The 14,321-nt window shown below is 24.6% G+C and overlaps 8 protein-coding genes across 8 annotated transcripts; 3 read left to right on the forward strand and 5 right to left on the reverse strand.

Annotated features, from left to right (window-relative positions):
• Positions 1-466: 466 nt before the first annotated feature.
• On the forward strand, positions 467-2,266 carry FG386_001501 (transmembrane domain near N; the record flags this gene model as incomplete). Its single annotated transcript, XM_067340894.1, has 1 exon — positions 467-2,266. One exon carries the CDS (start codon positions 467-469, stop codon positions 2,264-2,266), a length of 1,800 nt encoding a protein of 599 aa, XP_067197242.1.
• Positions 2,267-2,345: 79 nt separating this feature from the next.
• FG386_001502 (uncharacterized protein) lies at positions 2,346-3,599 on the reverse strand (the record flags this gene model as incomplete). The annotated part of the gene is made up of 1 exon (XM_067340895.1): positions 2,346-3,599. One exon carries the CDS (start codon positions 3,597-3,599, stop codon positions 2,346-2,348), a length of 1,254 nt encoding a protein of 417 aa, XP_067197243.1.
• A 646-nt stretch (positions 3,600-4,245) lies between these two features.
• FG386_001504 (uncharacterized protein) lies at positions 4,246-4,692 on the reverse strand (the record flags this gene model as incomplete). The annotated part of the gene is made up of 1 exon (XM_067340897.1): positions 4,246-4,692. The coding sequence occupies one exon, from the start codon at positions 4,690-4,692 to the stop codon at positions 4,246-4,248; it is 447 nt and encodes a 148-aa protein (XP_067197245.1).
• A 200-nt stretch (positions 4,693-4,892) lies between these two features.
• FG386_001505 (uncharacterized protein) lies at positions 4,893-6,995 on the reverse strand (the record flags this gene model as incomplete). Its single annotated transcript, XM_067340898.1, has 1 exon — positions 4,893-6,995. One exon carries the CDS (start codon positions 6,993-6,995, stop codon positions 4,893-4,895), a length of 2,103 nt encoding a protein of 700 aa, XP_067197246.1.
• A 1,082-nt stretch (positions 6,996-8,077) lies between these two features.
• Positions 8,078-9,370, forward strand: FG386_001506 (uncharacterized protein; the record flags this gene model as incomplete). Its single annotated transcript, XM_067340899.1, has 1 exon — positions 8,078-9,370. The coding sequence occupies one exon, from the start codon at positions 8,078-8,080 to the stop codon at positions 9,368-9,370; it is 1,293 nt and encodes a 430-aa protein (XP_067197247.1).
• Positions 9,371-9,735: 365 nt separating this feature from the next.
• FG386_001507 (uncharacterized protein) lies at positions 9,736-10,551 on the forward strand (the record flags this gene model as incomplete). Its single annotated transcript, XM_067340900.1, has 1 exon — positions 9,736-10,551. One exon carries the CDS (start codon positions 9,736-9,738, stop codon positions 10,549-10,551), a length of 816 nt encoding a protein of 271 aa, XP_067197248.1.
• Positions 10,552-11,352: 801 nt separating this feature from the next.
• On the reverse strand, positions 11,353-11,760 carry FG386_001508 (uncharacterized protein; the record flags this gene model as incomplete). The annotated part of the gene is made up of 1 exon (XM_067340901.1): positions 11,353-11,760. One exon carries the CDS (start codon positions 11,758-11,760, stop codon positions 11,353-11,355), a length of 408 nt encoding a protein of 135 aa, XP_067197249.1.
• A 138-nt stretch (positions 11,761-11,898) lies between these two features.
• Positions 11,899-13,386, reverse strand: FG386_001509 (uncharacterized protein; the record flags this gene model as incomplete). Its single annotated transcript, XM_067340902.1, has 1 exon — positions 11,899-13,386. One exon carries the CDS (start codon positions 13,384-13,386, stop codon positions 11,899-11,901), a length of 1,488 nt encoding a protein of 495 aa, XP_067197250.1.
• Between the last annotated feature and the right edge of the window lie 935 nt (positions 13,387-14,321).

Genomic DNA, 14,321 nt, shown 5'->3' on the forward strand with positions numbered 1-14,321 from the left:
TAACAATATAAACAATAAATACGTTTAATTATATATACACAGTTCTTATGTTATTTCTTAAATAATTTGTTTGTGTGTAATGTCGTAGATATTAATTTTATATAAAATTAAATTAACAACGATTACATCTTATATGACACAATTATATTTGAGATACAAGAGTAGGTGATCTACTATTACAGGCAGATATATATTTTTTTTTGTAAATAAGCAGATAAGTAGATAAATATATATATATACATGAAACAAACTTAATGCTTTTATGGGAATATTATTTTAGCGGGAATACCTTTTATTTAGATTCCATGCCACCTTTTTTTCTTATCCTATATTTTTTTTTCTTCACACTTGTATTAAAATTAAACTATAAAATACTGATAGTAAGAATCTAGGAATTAAGCCGTACAACCATAACTTGTAGTATTAAATTTAGGTAGATGTAATGCAGTGTAAATTTTGACAGAAGATGACTAGTATGAAAAAAGAAAATGGTAAAAATATAGATAGTTTAAACGAAAATGTGAGTATTGAAAATGTACCTTGTAATAAGAACTTTAAGTACAATAATAAATGCAATCAATATGTAATAATGAAATACATTAATCCAGTAAATATTTTAAATTTAATTTTTAGTTTATTGTTTAAAGTATTGGTTATAATATTCAACTTCTTTTTCAAACCAAGAATAAATAAGAAATTAGATATGTATCCATATTATGACACTAATGAAGTGAATATAGAGCCAAGAAGCAAGTATGGATATAGATTTTTTCAGGTGAATAATAAATTTGTGAGACTGGGATTTGGGTTTGAATATAATAATGTATATTATTTTAGTAATAGCCATTTTTCAACAAAAAGTAAAATAATAATTGATAAAAATGAAATAAAACTTTATCAAATAGGTTTTTGTTTTCTTTCTTCTAATAAAATACCATCTGATTTAATACAACCACATGATGGAGAAGATTTATTTTTAGTGAATCCATATACCCAAACTATAAAGGGAAAATGTATATTTAAAGACCCACATTACTACTCTTACTTTCCTATTTCAACAGGACATAGAAATTTTATAGGACTTCCGGTTTTAAATTCAAAAGGTGAATTAGTTTCTACTTTTGACAATTTAAGAATAATAGATGATGTGAGTTATGTATTATTAGGAGAAAAATATATTTGGACTGGTAACAATGCTTTAATTACAAAAGAAATGAAATACGAAAAAAATTGCGTAATTGTAACTCGAGTTGAATATCCTAAATTTGAATTAGAGTTATTTAACATACACAATAATAATATTGACAATATAATAGGTACATTTTTTAAATATAAGTCAGTTTACTATATTTCATCAAAATTCATAGATCCTGATAAAAATACAATCAATATAGATATAGAAAAACAATGTGGTTTTGCAGATAATTTATCTGAAATAAAAAATAAAAAATTTATTAAATTATTTAGAGAGTGGTATTTTTATTCACCAAATTCAAAGCATAATTTTAATATTCCGGATGAAGGTGTTCAAGTTAAAGTGGTTAATTTTGAAAATGGAGATAAATATCTGACTGGCGTAATAAAGTACGAACAACAATTTAGAATATGGGCAGATTTTAAAAAATGTCCTATAAAAAAACTATCGGGATATCCAATATTAGATAATAATGATAGAATAATAGGTATATATGGGGATTTTAATACTAATATTGAAAAACCTTCATACTCGGTACTTGTAGGTAATAACATTATTTTTAAAGATTGTTTCTTTAAAATGATATTATCTAATAATTCTAAGTATAATTGTATTCATCAAATCAATTATGATTCAAGTACACTAGATAACATATTATCAAATTGCAAATTTAAAGGTGAAACTTCACATAATAGTGATACTAAACACTTTAAAAATGTAATATTTGGATTGGAAAATGAGAATGAGGCTAATGAAATAAAAAATTATATTCTTAATAAATCAGGTGTTAAACCGAATAGTGTTGTTACTGTTGATAAGAAAAACATCAACAAGTCATTTAATGTTAGTAATAGTAATTCGGGCGATACTAGATTTCTGTTTTCATCCACTAATTGGATTGTACACTATTACATTAAAAATAATAATAAGTTCCCATTTAATGACCCAAATAATCTAACGATTATATTCCCTAGCGAGTCAAGTAGAATTACTGAAGAATTATTAATTAAATATTATGAAGAAACATCAAAAAAAAAGCGTGGGTATTTAATGTTTATTGTTAATTCTTAAATTACACAATAAATCAAAAATTTTAATTGTTAAAAAAATAAAAATATAATTATATAAAATTTTATGTTCATTTTATAGATCAAGTTAATCTGATCTTAGTAAAACAACTATTAAATAAATCAAATTCTGATATAATTGAACATATTGAAAATCCATCATCTTGATCGTAGTAACCGAGCTCTCGGATTTTTTTAAGCTTATTATGAATATCATTGATCAATTCTTCACTCTTATCTTCTAACTTATCTACTGTTTTAAATGAAATTTTATTACTAGAGATATTTTCATTGTATAAACTCTTATTTATAGACTTGATATCATTAGATAGTTCAGTTGGACTAAATAACACAAGAAGGAATAAAAAAACTAAAAATCTCATTAATATATATCTCCAACCACTTTTATTACTAGATTTATCGTTATAGCCGTCACTTTCATTTAAATATTCACTTTTATTATCTCGTATGTAGTATGTTAAGTCATTATTATAAAATTCACTATTTACACTAGAATCTGATGTATGCTCAAACAATAAGTTATTATCTTCTTCTTTCGTTAAAGTTCTAATTCTTTTTTTTAATGAACTGTTTTCATCTGTAATTATTTCGCACAAAGCTTTTAATTTTTCGGCATTTGCATAATTTACATTATGAATACCACCTATATCCATTGTATTTAAAGTTGTTAAGTTATTGAAAGAAATACTGCTCCTTAATATATCATAACACTCTTCAATTATTTTTTGCATATTAAATGAAACGTTTTTTGACTCATTTATAGTATCCAATAACTCCTCTACATATCCTCTTATCTCATTCAGACAATTTGTATCAACATGTTTGTTTTTAAATTCCTCATGGTTGAAATTACCAACTCTAGAGGCAGATTTAGCAAGATCCAACTCAGCCTCTGCAATTGACAATGTCATATAAAATCTTTCTGTATCGTGCTTTAGTTTCAATGTTGAGTCTAAATCAGGTATCATCATTGCTATTTGTTCTTTAACATTATTTTCGACTATCCCCAAGTCACTATCATCATCTAAGTCGGAATAGCTTTCAGTATTTACGTTTATATTATCATTTTCACTCATTATATTATCGACATCGTTATTGCATTCATTATTGTCTTGTATATAATTAATATATTCATTGTTATTCAATTCATTCATATCTTCATTTACATTTTCTTTGTTAGAATAAAAATCATATCCAGCATTTTTATTGTCCAATTTCTTTGCTTTTATCTCATTTGAATTAGAACACATTCCATATTCGAAGTTTGATGTAGATGTTGTTACCACACTCAAATTTGTTTCATTAAGTACATGCATTTCCAATAAACACAAAGAAAACAAAAGTTATCTATATTGTATATTAAAACCTCAACCTTCAGTATTAAATACTTTTTCGTATAGTGATTAAATGTTTTAAAAAACAACGATTTTTTTTGTGGATGTTTATCTTGCAGTCATTTTAATATTCAATATTAAAATCGTTGTAATTTCTGATGACTGGCGCTGAAATGTGGGGCTCGAATTTGAGCAGAATAAAATTAATTTATAACATCATATAAGTTAATTACTATGAATTACATGTGTCTATTAAAAGATATAAAATAATAAATACAAAAATTTAAGAATGAGAGTATGCATTCTAATATTCTGCACACCAATAAATCTATAATATGAATTAGTAAGTCATATATTTAAACATAAAATCGTGTTTTTGAATTTATATTAAATGAAAAAAAAATCAAAGATAACGGTAAAAAACAAAAAGTTAGGTTTTTGCAAATTTCTTTTTTTTCTTAATATATATATATATATATATATAACCACAAATAAGCAATAATTATAGATAATACACAATAAAGTGTTTTCTTGTTTATGCTTTTTTTACTTGCGGTACCTTTGCTTGATATTCTCTATATTTATATTTAATTTATTCTACTTAAGTATTGAGGAACATATAAAAATTTCAATTTCTCTCGATATCTGTACTTTGCTCTCTTACTTTAAACAGTAATTCATCAACTTTACCTAGCAATTTAGGTGTTTCTATAGTTCTTAGCAAAAATGGATTGCATAGTGTATCTACATATAGTTTATATATATTTTGAAAGAAATCTTTTAATTCATTCTCATTTTCCGGGTGATCCTGTAGAAGTGCAATTATTTTTACCTGAGAAAAACTTAAAAACCCATATATTTCGTACTCGTAATTAGAACTGATTGCAGGGCCAAGATAGCCTAAATATGTGTCTAGTGGCCCCTCTGTAGAATCACTGTTTGTTCTTCTCTCAAGTAAATCTAATGCAGAATATATTGAAAATTGCATTGATTCTTGGAATTCATTCTCAAATGATCTAAATAAGAGCGGCTGATTACTTCGATCTACTAGAGATATACAAACAACCGATATCATTTTTAATGTATAAATTCATTAATTAATATAAAGAATAATAATTGTTGTTCATTAAATTTGTTAAATTAAAAATCAACGCATTATTTTAATTTACCTTAATGCTATATTGATTGGCGGCCTATTGCATTAAACTTTGTTGAATAAAATATTTAAGGGTAAAAAAAACAAGGAAAATAAATATATTATTAGATTAAGAAGTATTATTGTATTGATTTAATTTTGTCTATATTTGTGAAACACTTTTGAATTACAGTGATATCACCTATTGCATTGCAAATACTATTATTTTCAACATTGATGTTTATATTGTCCCACTTTTTTAATATGCAATCTGTAGATTTAATCATATTATTATTATTATTATTATTATTATTATTATTATTATTATTATTATTATTATTATTAAATTTTTCATTTTGAATGGAATTAGTTGATGAACTATTTAAATTGTCTTCAGTTAGTAGCCTGTATACTTGAGCTGTTGCCGATTTTCCGTAGTTTACAATATTAGAAATGGCTTCATTGTTCTCAGTGTATACAAAAAGTCCAATTAACAATAAAACCAATATAAATAAGTACTTAATTGTCTTGTATATTCCTCTTCTTTTTGATTCTACATAATTCTCGTTTACATATGAAACTATTATATTTGAATTGTTGATAGAGTCTTCTATTATATTGCATACATCTTTTAATACTTTTTTTTCTAATTTACTATTTTCAGTAGAAAAATGATTAACAATAATTTCCTCAATTAGTTTTTTAGAAATACCTAGATTAATCATATTTTCACTTATATTTTTAGTAGATTCGAATATTTGATATTCAAACTCATCGCTCGTTTTAACGTAATCGGTTTCATTAATACTTGTGTTGCTTTTACAAGTATTAAATAGGTAATTGCTATTATCAACTATTCTTTCAATATCATTTATATTTGCAAATAAACCTAAGTTATTTACTAACTCCACACCTCTTTCTATATTTATTTTTTTATTTTTATAGATGTTGCTATCTTCCGGTTCAAATAAACTAACATAATCATCATCAACATCAAAGTCGCATTCATACTCATTAGAAGTGTCATAATCTGAATCAATCCTACTATCAATTATTTTGTCATTACAGTTGTTCTTAAACTCATCTTTATCATTAAAATTATTTATTTTATTGTCTTTGTTTTCCTTATTTTTATTTACGTAAATCTTTATATTATCTTGAATTAATTTACTCACTGTAGATAAATCGAAAACTGTCTTCAAATTATTATAAAAAGTAAAATACAAGCTTATTAAACCCGAATATACTTCATTCATATCTTCATTTAACATATCTAAGGTAAAATTGTTTTTAGTGTTCACAAATTCTTTTGTTTTCAAAATAACACTCAATCCCTTTTTAGGAATTATTCTTGTAATTATATTTGACAACTGTTCTCCAGACCATGTTGGGTATTTTAATGACATTCCAGTTAACAATAAAACGTCTCTTAATTGTTGCCATATAAATGTTTCATCATTGAATTCGTATGATTGTTGAATATTTAGTATTTCTTCAATTTTTTTCCAAAACGTTAAAAAACAAAAATTACGTGAATTTTGGTAATTTTCTGTTGTTTCAAAGAGATATTCATTGTTTATTCTAGTTTTTAATATTTTTTCTATATATATTAGGAACAAGTTAAATGATTCTATATCTATTTTATTTTTATATCTGGGTTTTTTTTCTTTGTGTGAATAATCGTCCTCACAATTGTAATCTGTTTCTGTTGTGTTTTCATTCAAATATTTTGAATACTCAATTTTGTTCTTGTGTTCAGGACATTCGTTTACTTTGTTCTTATTTGTGCTTGTTTTTATATTTCTTGATTTGATATTATAGTTTTCCTCGTATATGTTGTTGTTTTCAATTATACTATGTATTTTTGAAAATGTTGAAACAGGATATATAGAACAATATGTTGATGGCCTTAAATTTTTCTGTACATTTAAATTTAAATAATCATTACTTAAACATGCTATACTGTTATCATTATCATTTTCAATCACATTAGTTCTAATACTTCTATCACATTTTTCACTAGAAAATTCCTCGTTTTTACTTTTATTAAACTTGTATTTTTTATTTGTTGTTGGCTTTGGAGTTGAACTGTCCTTTTTGTTTATTAAGAACAAATTTAACTTTTTCTTTACTATTAAAAATAAACTTTTTCTATCAGGTACCTTTTTTTTGTCGTAATTTTGAATCCAATCATAAAGTTCTAGAAAACCCTGTAACTGCACAACATCATTTTCTAAACTCATTTTGTTAGATAATGCTTATTTATTTAATTTCTGTTAAACAATTGGTTTATTTTCCTTTTTTTTTGTGGGATTTCAATTGAAGGTGTTCAATGAAAAAAAAATTTAACGAAAAATAAAGATAAGTAGTAAATTAATTTATTAGTATTTATTAAAAGTGAACATGCTAAGTATTTAAATATTCAACCTTGTTTGCTTACCGAAACTATGATATAACCATTTTGACTCTTTATACCTTTATTTTTATAAGTTAATTTAAATGCATATTTGTGTGTTTGTGTGTTATACAGGGATAAGAAGTCTACCGCGCAATATATTGCTTTGATTATTGTTAATGGCGTTTAATTACGCATAATTATTATATTTTTGTTAGTTTAAAATATTCCAAATAAAGAAATTAAAAACTGAAACAAATAATAATCATATAAGATAAACAATGATAAATATACATTTTTTTTGTAGAGTATATACATCAAGTACTGTCATTAATATTTAGGAAAGCTTTTTGTTTACAACAAAACTTTGATAAGAGTAACTAATAAAATGAGAAAAATAATTTATCTATAATTAGCTCAAATATAACTGTATATTCACAATCATTTAATATTGATTTAAAAATAGTTTTTATGTGACATGAGGAATGTTAAATTTAATGTGGGATAAGATATTACAATGTTGCATGCTATTAATATGCCGCCTAAACTGATCTAAATTTTTTTCGAAAGGCTTGAAAATAAAGTGATAAGTTGGGAAGGGATATAAATTAATTAGATACATTAAGTTTAGAATTAAATTATAAGTTTAAATGAATTAGGGTATTATTCTATAATAGTTAGTGCTCATTTTTTTAATATGACGTTCTAGTTGTGTTTCCTGCCAGAGGGGATCGTAAATTATAAATAGTTCAATACAGAGTATAAAGTGTTTGATATTGTACTATTAGACAAAAAAAAAGAATGAAAATTATCAATTAAAATAAAAGCAAAAATATTTATTTGTTTTTAAATAAAAGTGAAAAATATAACAAATAAAACTAATGAATAATAAAAACTAACAATTATAAAAGTAACATTTTATTTATACTAATGTTTAAATTTAGAAAAGCAATTATACCTATAATATACTTGTTTTTAATATATTTTAAACTAAATATATTGGAAGTATATACAGAGGAGATAATATTGTTCACAAGCAGGATATTGAGACTATGTAAGGACTATGATAGATTAACTAAAAATCAATTACTTCAACTCGAAGCTTGGATAGATGAAACCATCTCAACTAAGGTGTTATCTTTTAATACAAAATATAACTTAAAGTCTTGTAAAAAAAAAATAAATTCGGCAAACGAAAATGCAAAAATAGGAATAGGAAAGAAAACTAAAGGATTAGTAAAAACTAACAAGTTGTATAATAAATTGTCAAGTTCATTTAACTTACTTAAGAAAAATATTAATTTGTCGGATTTAACTTTTAGTGAATTTAATAGGCTACAAAAACAATCGCAGCAAAAGAAAAAAGAATCAATAAATAATAAACTTAGTGAATTGCTTAAAAGCAAAGATGCTTTATTGGATAATGTTTTATTTGATGATTTGGTAGATCCTGAATATAGCAAAAATACTGTATCTGAGTTAATAGGCGATGAAGATAAACTATTACATGAAGGTATTAGAGTATCTGATTATTTTGATAATGACGGCAAACCATTAATAAGAGAAACAGAGAGGCTTACATTATTTCACAAATCTGTAGAACTTTATGTTCCTATAGAAATGCCATTATTTTTTATATATTCAAAAACGCAAAAATATTTATTGGGTGAACAGCCTACTGAAATTCAAATACCTGAATCTTACTCTATTAGTTCTTCTGATATATCTATTGATAAGTTAGGTAATTTGGGAGAAGATATTCAACATATTCAATGTCACGACCAGGAAGAAAGCGAAATAATTGATAAATCCACTGATGGGTTCGACAATTCAGCTTCTGAAGTTTCAACTGAGTTAGATGCAAGTAATGAGGTTAGTTCAGATATTTCATATGACGATACAAAAAGGGAACAATCTACCACATACGGAAAATCTGAACACAGTTTATGTCAAAGAGGTACCGATACATGTTCAAGAACTCAGGACGAAAGTTATCGATCTGCTGAAACAAGATCTGAGTACTCAACAGGAACAGAGTCTGAATATGATGAAGACTCCAGGACTACTGATTCGAGAAGATCCAGTGTAAGTGGTGATTATACTGATGAACGTAGTTCTCAAGGGGAGTCGGTGAGTAACGAAAGTTATTCAGATGAATCAAAAACTGAAATAATTGGAGAAACTGATGATTCAGACAGCTCTAAATCAAGTAAAAAATATTAATTGAATATATTTGTACAGTTATTAAAATTAATCTTTTTTTATTTAACTTTGTTATTATATAATTACTTTAATAGTGGAAAAAGGCGGTGAATTTTTTCTTTTAAATTCCTAATTTATTAGTTCGAATTTAGTCAACTATGTATTGCGACGTCTATTCATTATTTTAAATATAATAAATATATTTAGTAATGTAAAAATATATTTAATTTTTTATGGCGGATAAACAATAATATATATTCACAAACCCGAGTTAAGGGGTTAAGCTAGAATTACACATTTCATTGTACTAATACAAATATTTGTAACATTTAGACGATCACAATACTTCTTTATTAAGTTATTTTTTAGCATTTATTTGAAGAAAAATGAAGTTTATTGGTTTTGCTTTGACATTTATTTGTCTAATTAATCTGATTATAGCTGGCAAGAATAGCAAATCGAAGAGTAACAAAAGATACAATCCAATAATGTTCTATACGTCAAAAACAATAGATAATAGTCATTTAATAAGAACACTGTTGGTTCTGTCAGGTATTCCATTTAACGAATTTAGATTCAAAAAGAACTCGCCTTCATTGGAAGAAATGTTTAATTCAGTAGTTGAATCTGGATTTTTAGTTCCTTCAATTCCAATGATAACAGATAATGAGTATTCAGTTAAAAACATTAGTCAAGAAGAAGCAATTATTCATTATTTGATATTATCTTACTATCCAGATTTATTCCCGAAAGTAATTTCTGATTATGCAATTTCACTTCAAATTGGTTCTGCAGTAAGATCATATATTCAAAAAGTCCATAAAATTATTGAATTATCCCAAAAACTTGTATGCGAAAAATTACTTACAATTGACAATATTAATATCACACTCAAGTTATTAGACGATAAATTTATTGAAACAGGAAGCAGATTTTACTTTGGTGGCAGATATTCATATTTCGATGCTTCGGTCTACACATTAATATTATTCGTTGAAAATATTTCAAGTGGTTGTATTACCTCAAATTATGAAGGCTTAAAAGCATTTTCTAAAGAATTTAGCAGCATTTCTCAAATAAGCAAATTTGAAAAAAGTTCCTATTTTCTTTCATTAATTGTTCCAGGAACCACTAGATTTGTCAAGCCTATTGATTTCGTTTCGCAAGCTCATGAATCACAAGTAATTGAAGACAACGAATAAATGGCTATTTTAAGTTTATTTTGTTTCCACAAGATTGTGTAGCATACTATGAACGCCAAACATTGGTAATCTAAACTAACTAAAAATCACAATTTAAATAACCAACATTATTATTAACAAGGTTGAATAGCTTGACCTTTCCTTTTTATTCGGAAAAAGAGGATGAAAATTCTTAATGCAATAGTCTAATCCAATAGAATTACTAATGGTTTTTTTTTTTCTTTTTTGTTTTTATCTTCAAAATTAAACTGGTTAAAAGTGTTATTATCTATCTAAAATAGCAATAGGTGACGTACAATATAAACAAAATGTATAAGAGGATTGAATAATTTTATTCTGAAAAATTATATTATAAAAATAAGTACATTTTCATTATTAAGTTTCACTATTTTCTAAAATTTTGGGATTGTTGGCTATTTCATTGATTATTGTTAGAAATACCGATTTTAATGCGCCTACTTTCCTTCATTCTTACAGTCTTAAAATATTAGTTTGAAAATATTAAAACATATAAATATAAAAATAATATAATTTAAACATTGTGTATCGAGTTAAGTTTCTTATCACTAAATTGTGAATAAAAAACAGAAAACTTACGTATTCTGATAACTCTGGGATAGTATTGTTACTATTTAAAATTATATTTACGACTGTATCAATCACACCATTTGGTATTGATGTAATAACTAATCCTTTGTACATAGACTATTTGTTTAGTGAATGAGGATTATTTAAATGAAGTAAATAAATAAAAATAGTTTTTATTTTAATATTAATATTAGTAATAACATTTTGTTTTTGTTAACTTACTTTCGAGATGTTTATTAAACTTTGTTCCTTTATCAATATTTTATTAACTCGCTTGAGTGGTACTGATTTTAAGAACCATTTATTATCTTTTCTAGCTGCTCTGAAAATGTGATCAAATGAAGGCCATATTCTCATCTTATCTACTTGAGATTTAAAATTTACGATTTTTTCATCCTCTTTTAAATCAAATACACACTTATTAGTACCAAATGAGTACATTTCATCTAATTTGTCTTTACAATAATCAAAAACCGATTTGCTTGTATAGTTTGATGCTTCATTATCTACAGAAATTTCAATATTCTCCTGTGAATTACTATTTATTAGTTCGTTTATAATAGAATTTTCATTGCCACAATTTATCAAAATATTCACAGAATTAGCATGTTTGTCACCCATTTAATAAGAATAGGAAATATTAATATTCACTAAACAATTAAAAAAAACAAATATATATTTAAATAATCATTTAATTAAAACAAAAAAATACACTTAAATTAGGCTTCGCGCATAAAATATTTAAATTTTAAAAAACTATCACTTTTGCATGTTTTTTATTGAATTATATACTTCTTTCATTAAAGAGGTAAATGAAACAGTACCATCTTCATCAGTTCTTCTAAGTAAAGTGTCAAGGGTAATTGTTATTGGTATACCATAATGTTTAAGGTATTCTCTAACTGCACCAACACTGGTTTCACCAGAAACACATTTTTTAAGTTGCGTTTGAAGGGCTTTTGGCATTGTCACAGTAATTCTTTTGTTATTAACATTACATGAACTATACTTATCTATGTTAATATATTCATTCGCTACTGAATCACCCTTTTCATCATATAATTTATCTAAATCAACAATAAAGTTATATTTTTTAGCTTTGTATTCGTCATTATTTATATTATATTCACTATAACAATTATTTAGGTTTTTATTGCTTTTTAGTTCCATTTTTTCTACAGAGTGTTTAAGATTTGATTCTAATGTCGTTAATGGCCTGTGTTTTTTACCTTTTGACTTGAACAAATTTTGTATTTCATCATTATGATTATTGATTGACTCAATAACTTTACCATATCCACTATTGAAGTCATCTAAAACCTTTTGTGAATACTTTAAACGACTGTCTTCATGAGTTACTGGATTAATTCTTGTTTCCACTGACATTCTTCCAGGTTCAGGTACATTATTTTTATATCTGTATCTCCTTAATGAGTCTATATCATTTATAAATAACGAACAAATTGCGTCTCTATAACTTAATGTTCTACTAGGTCCTTTATTTGCAATTTGAAATAAAAATTCTTTAGGTATATTCTTTATTCCTAAATCTTTTTTCATATGCATTATTAAATGTTCGTCTGAGATCATACATTTATTCCACATCGCATATAATTTGCGAAAATCATCTAGCTTGTCCAAAGGCAGTGCCCTCAATGATGGTAACTTATCTTCACTGCAATACTCATTATCTTTTAATTCAGTGTTATTGTTTATATCAAAAATATTATTTATTTGTGATTTGTGATTGTATTTTTTTGCTGAGTCTAAAGCAGGAGGGTATAAATCCTCCAAGTATGTTTTTGGACATTCCACAGAATATTTTACGTGGTCTTTCTCTAAGCTCGTTTTTTGTACTTGAGTAACCATTACTGTCGATTCATTATATGGATTTTTAACTAATATTATTGATTCTATTCTATCCACGTCTAAATAAAATGGTTTGCAATTAACATATTTATCATCAGTAATCTGAATTAGATTCATTATTGAAGCTATTATTGGTGAAGTTACACTGCATTTTTCCTTTGACACTACTCTAACTCCCCAAATGTTGTCCTCTTTTCGTAATAATTCATCTGTCTCTTTTATTGAATTACAAAATTTTTCTGCAGTAACTATTCCATTGTGAAATTTATCGTGTTTTTTTAAAACACTCATAAAAGCTCTCTTAAATATATTGGTTTCTGATAATCCCAATTCGCTGTTAAAGTTTATCTCTATTTTATCTTTATTTTGTTCTCTCATAGATAATTAAAAGAAAGAAAAATTAAAGGATAATTAAGGAAATAAATGGTTGATATTTTTTTATATATGCGAATTAATAAAAAATATTGAATATATGTTATATATATATATATATATATATATGTAAATTTTTTTAAAACTTATATTAATAAATTATTTATTTGATAAAATTGTCAAATTAATTTTCTAATTTTCAATGCACTTATTAATATTATAAATTTATTACTCTATTTTATATTTATCTATTCTTAAGATTATTTAGGATTTAATAAATATAGTTTTCACACAATTTAAATTATCCAAGTAAATACCATTATATTAATTATATCCGTTTCAATAATTTTTTTGTTTATGACATATATTTACAATGTAATAATTAATAGAAATAGTTTAAATGATCAAATTAATGGTTCAAATTATTATGATTTATTAACAAGATTAAAATTTATATTTTATTTTAAACTATTAATACTTAAAAACAAGTATACGTCTTTTCATGCCTTTGTATTTTAATGATAATTCGGTGATTAAACTATATATTGAAAAATAATGTCAAAGGTAACTAAAAACAAAACACATAAATGTGAGCTTAATAAAAAAAAACTGTAATTTAAACTTTAATAAGTTTATTTTAATATTTATTTATAATTAAATTTTTAAAAAATAACAAAATTTTAAATAGTTTATTACTTTTTATCATTGAAAAAAAAAATGTCAGTTATACTTTCAAGATGTCACTACACACATTAGGGCGCCAAAAAGCTTATGTTAAGCATCAGGACACTAATATGTACATTAAAAGAACATATTAATATAGTTTAAATAATGAGAATAACATTTTTTTAAAATTAATTTTAATTTGAACTCGTAGTCACTTTAAGCAAATAAAGTTGTGGGATTTAATAATTATTATATTTATGTATATTTTAAACGGT

Source organism: Cryptosporidium ryanae (genome assembly GCF_009792415.1).
Source record: "Cryptosporidium ryanae isolate 45019 chromosome Unknown contig_25, whole genome shotgun sequence".
Classification (NCBI taxonomy): domain Eukaryota; phylum Apicomplexa; class Conoidasida; order Eucoccidiorida; family Cryptosporidiidae; genus Cryptosporidium; species Cryptosporidium ryanae.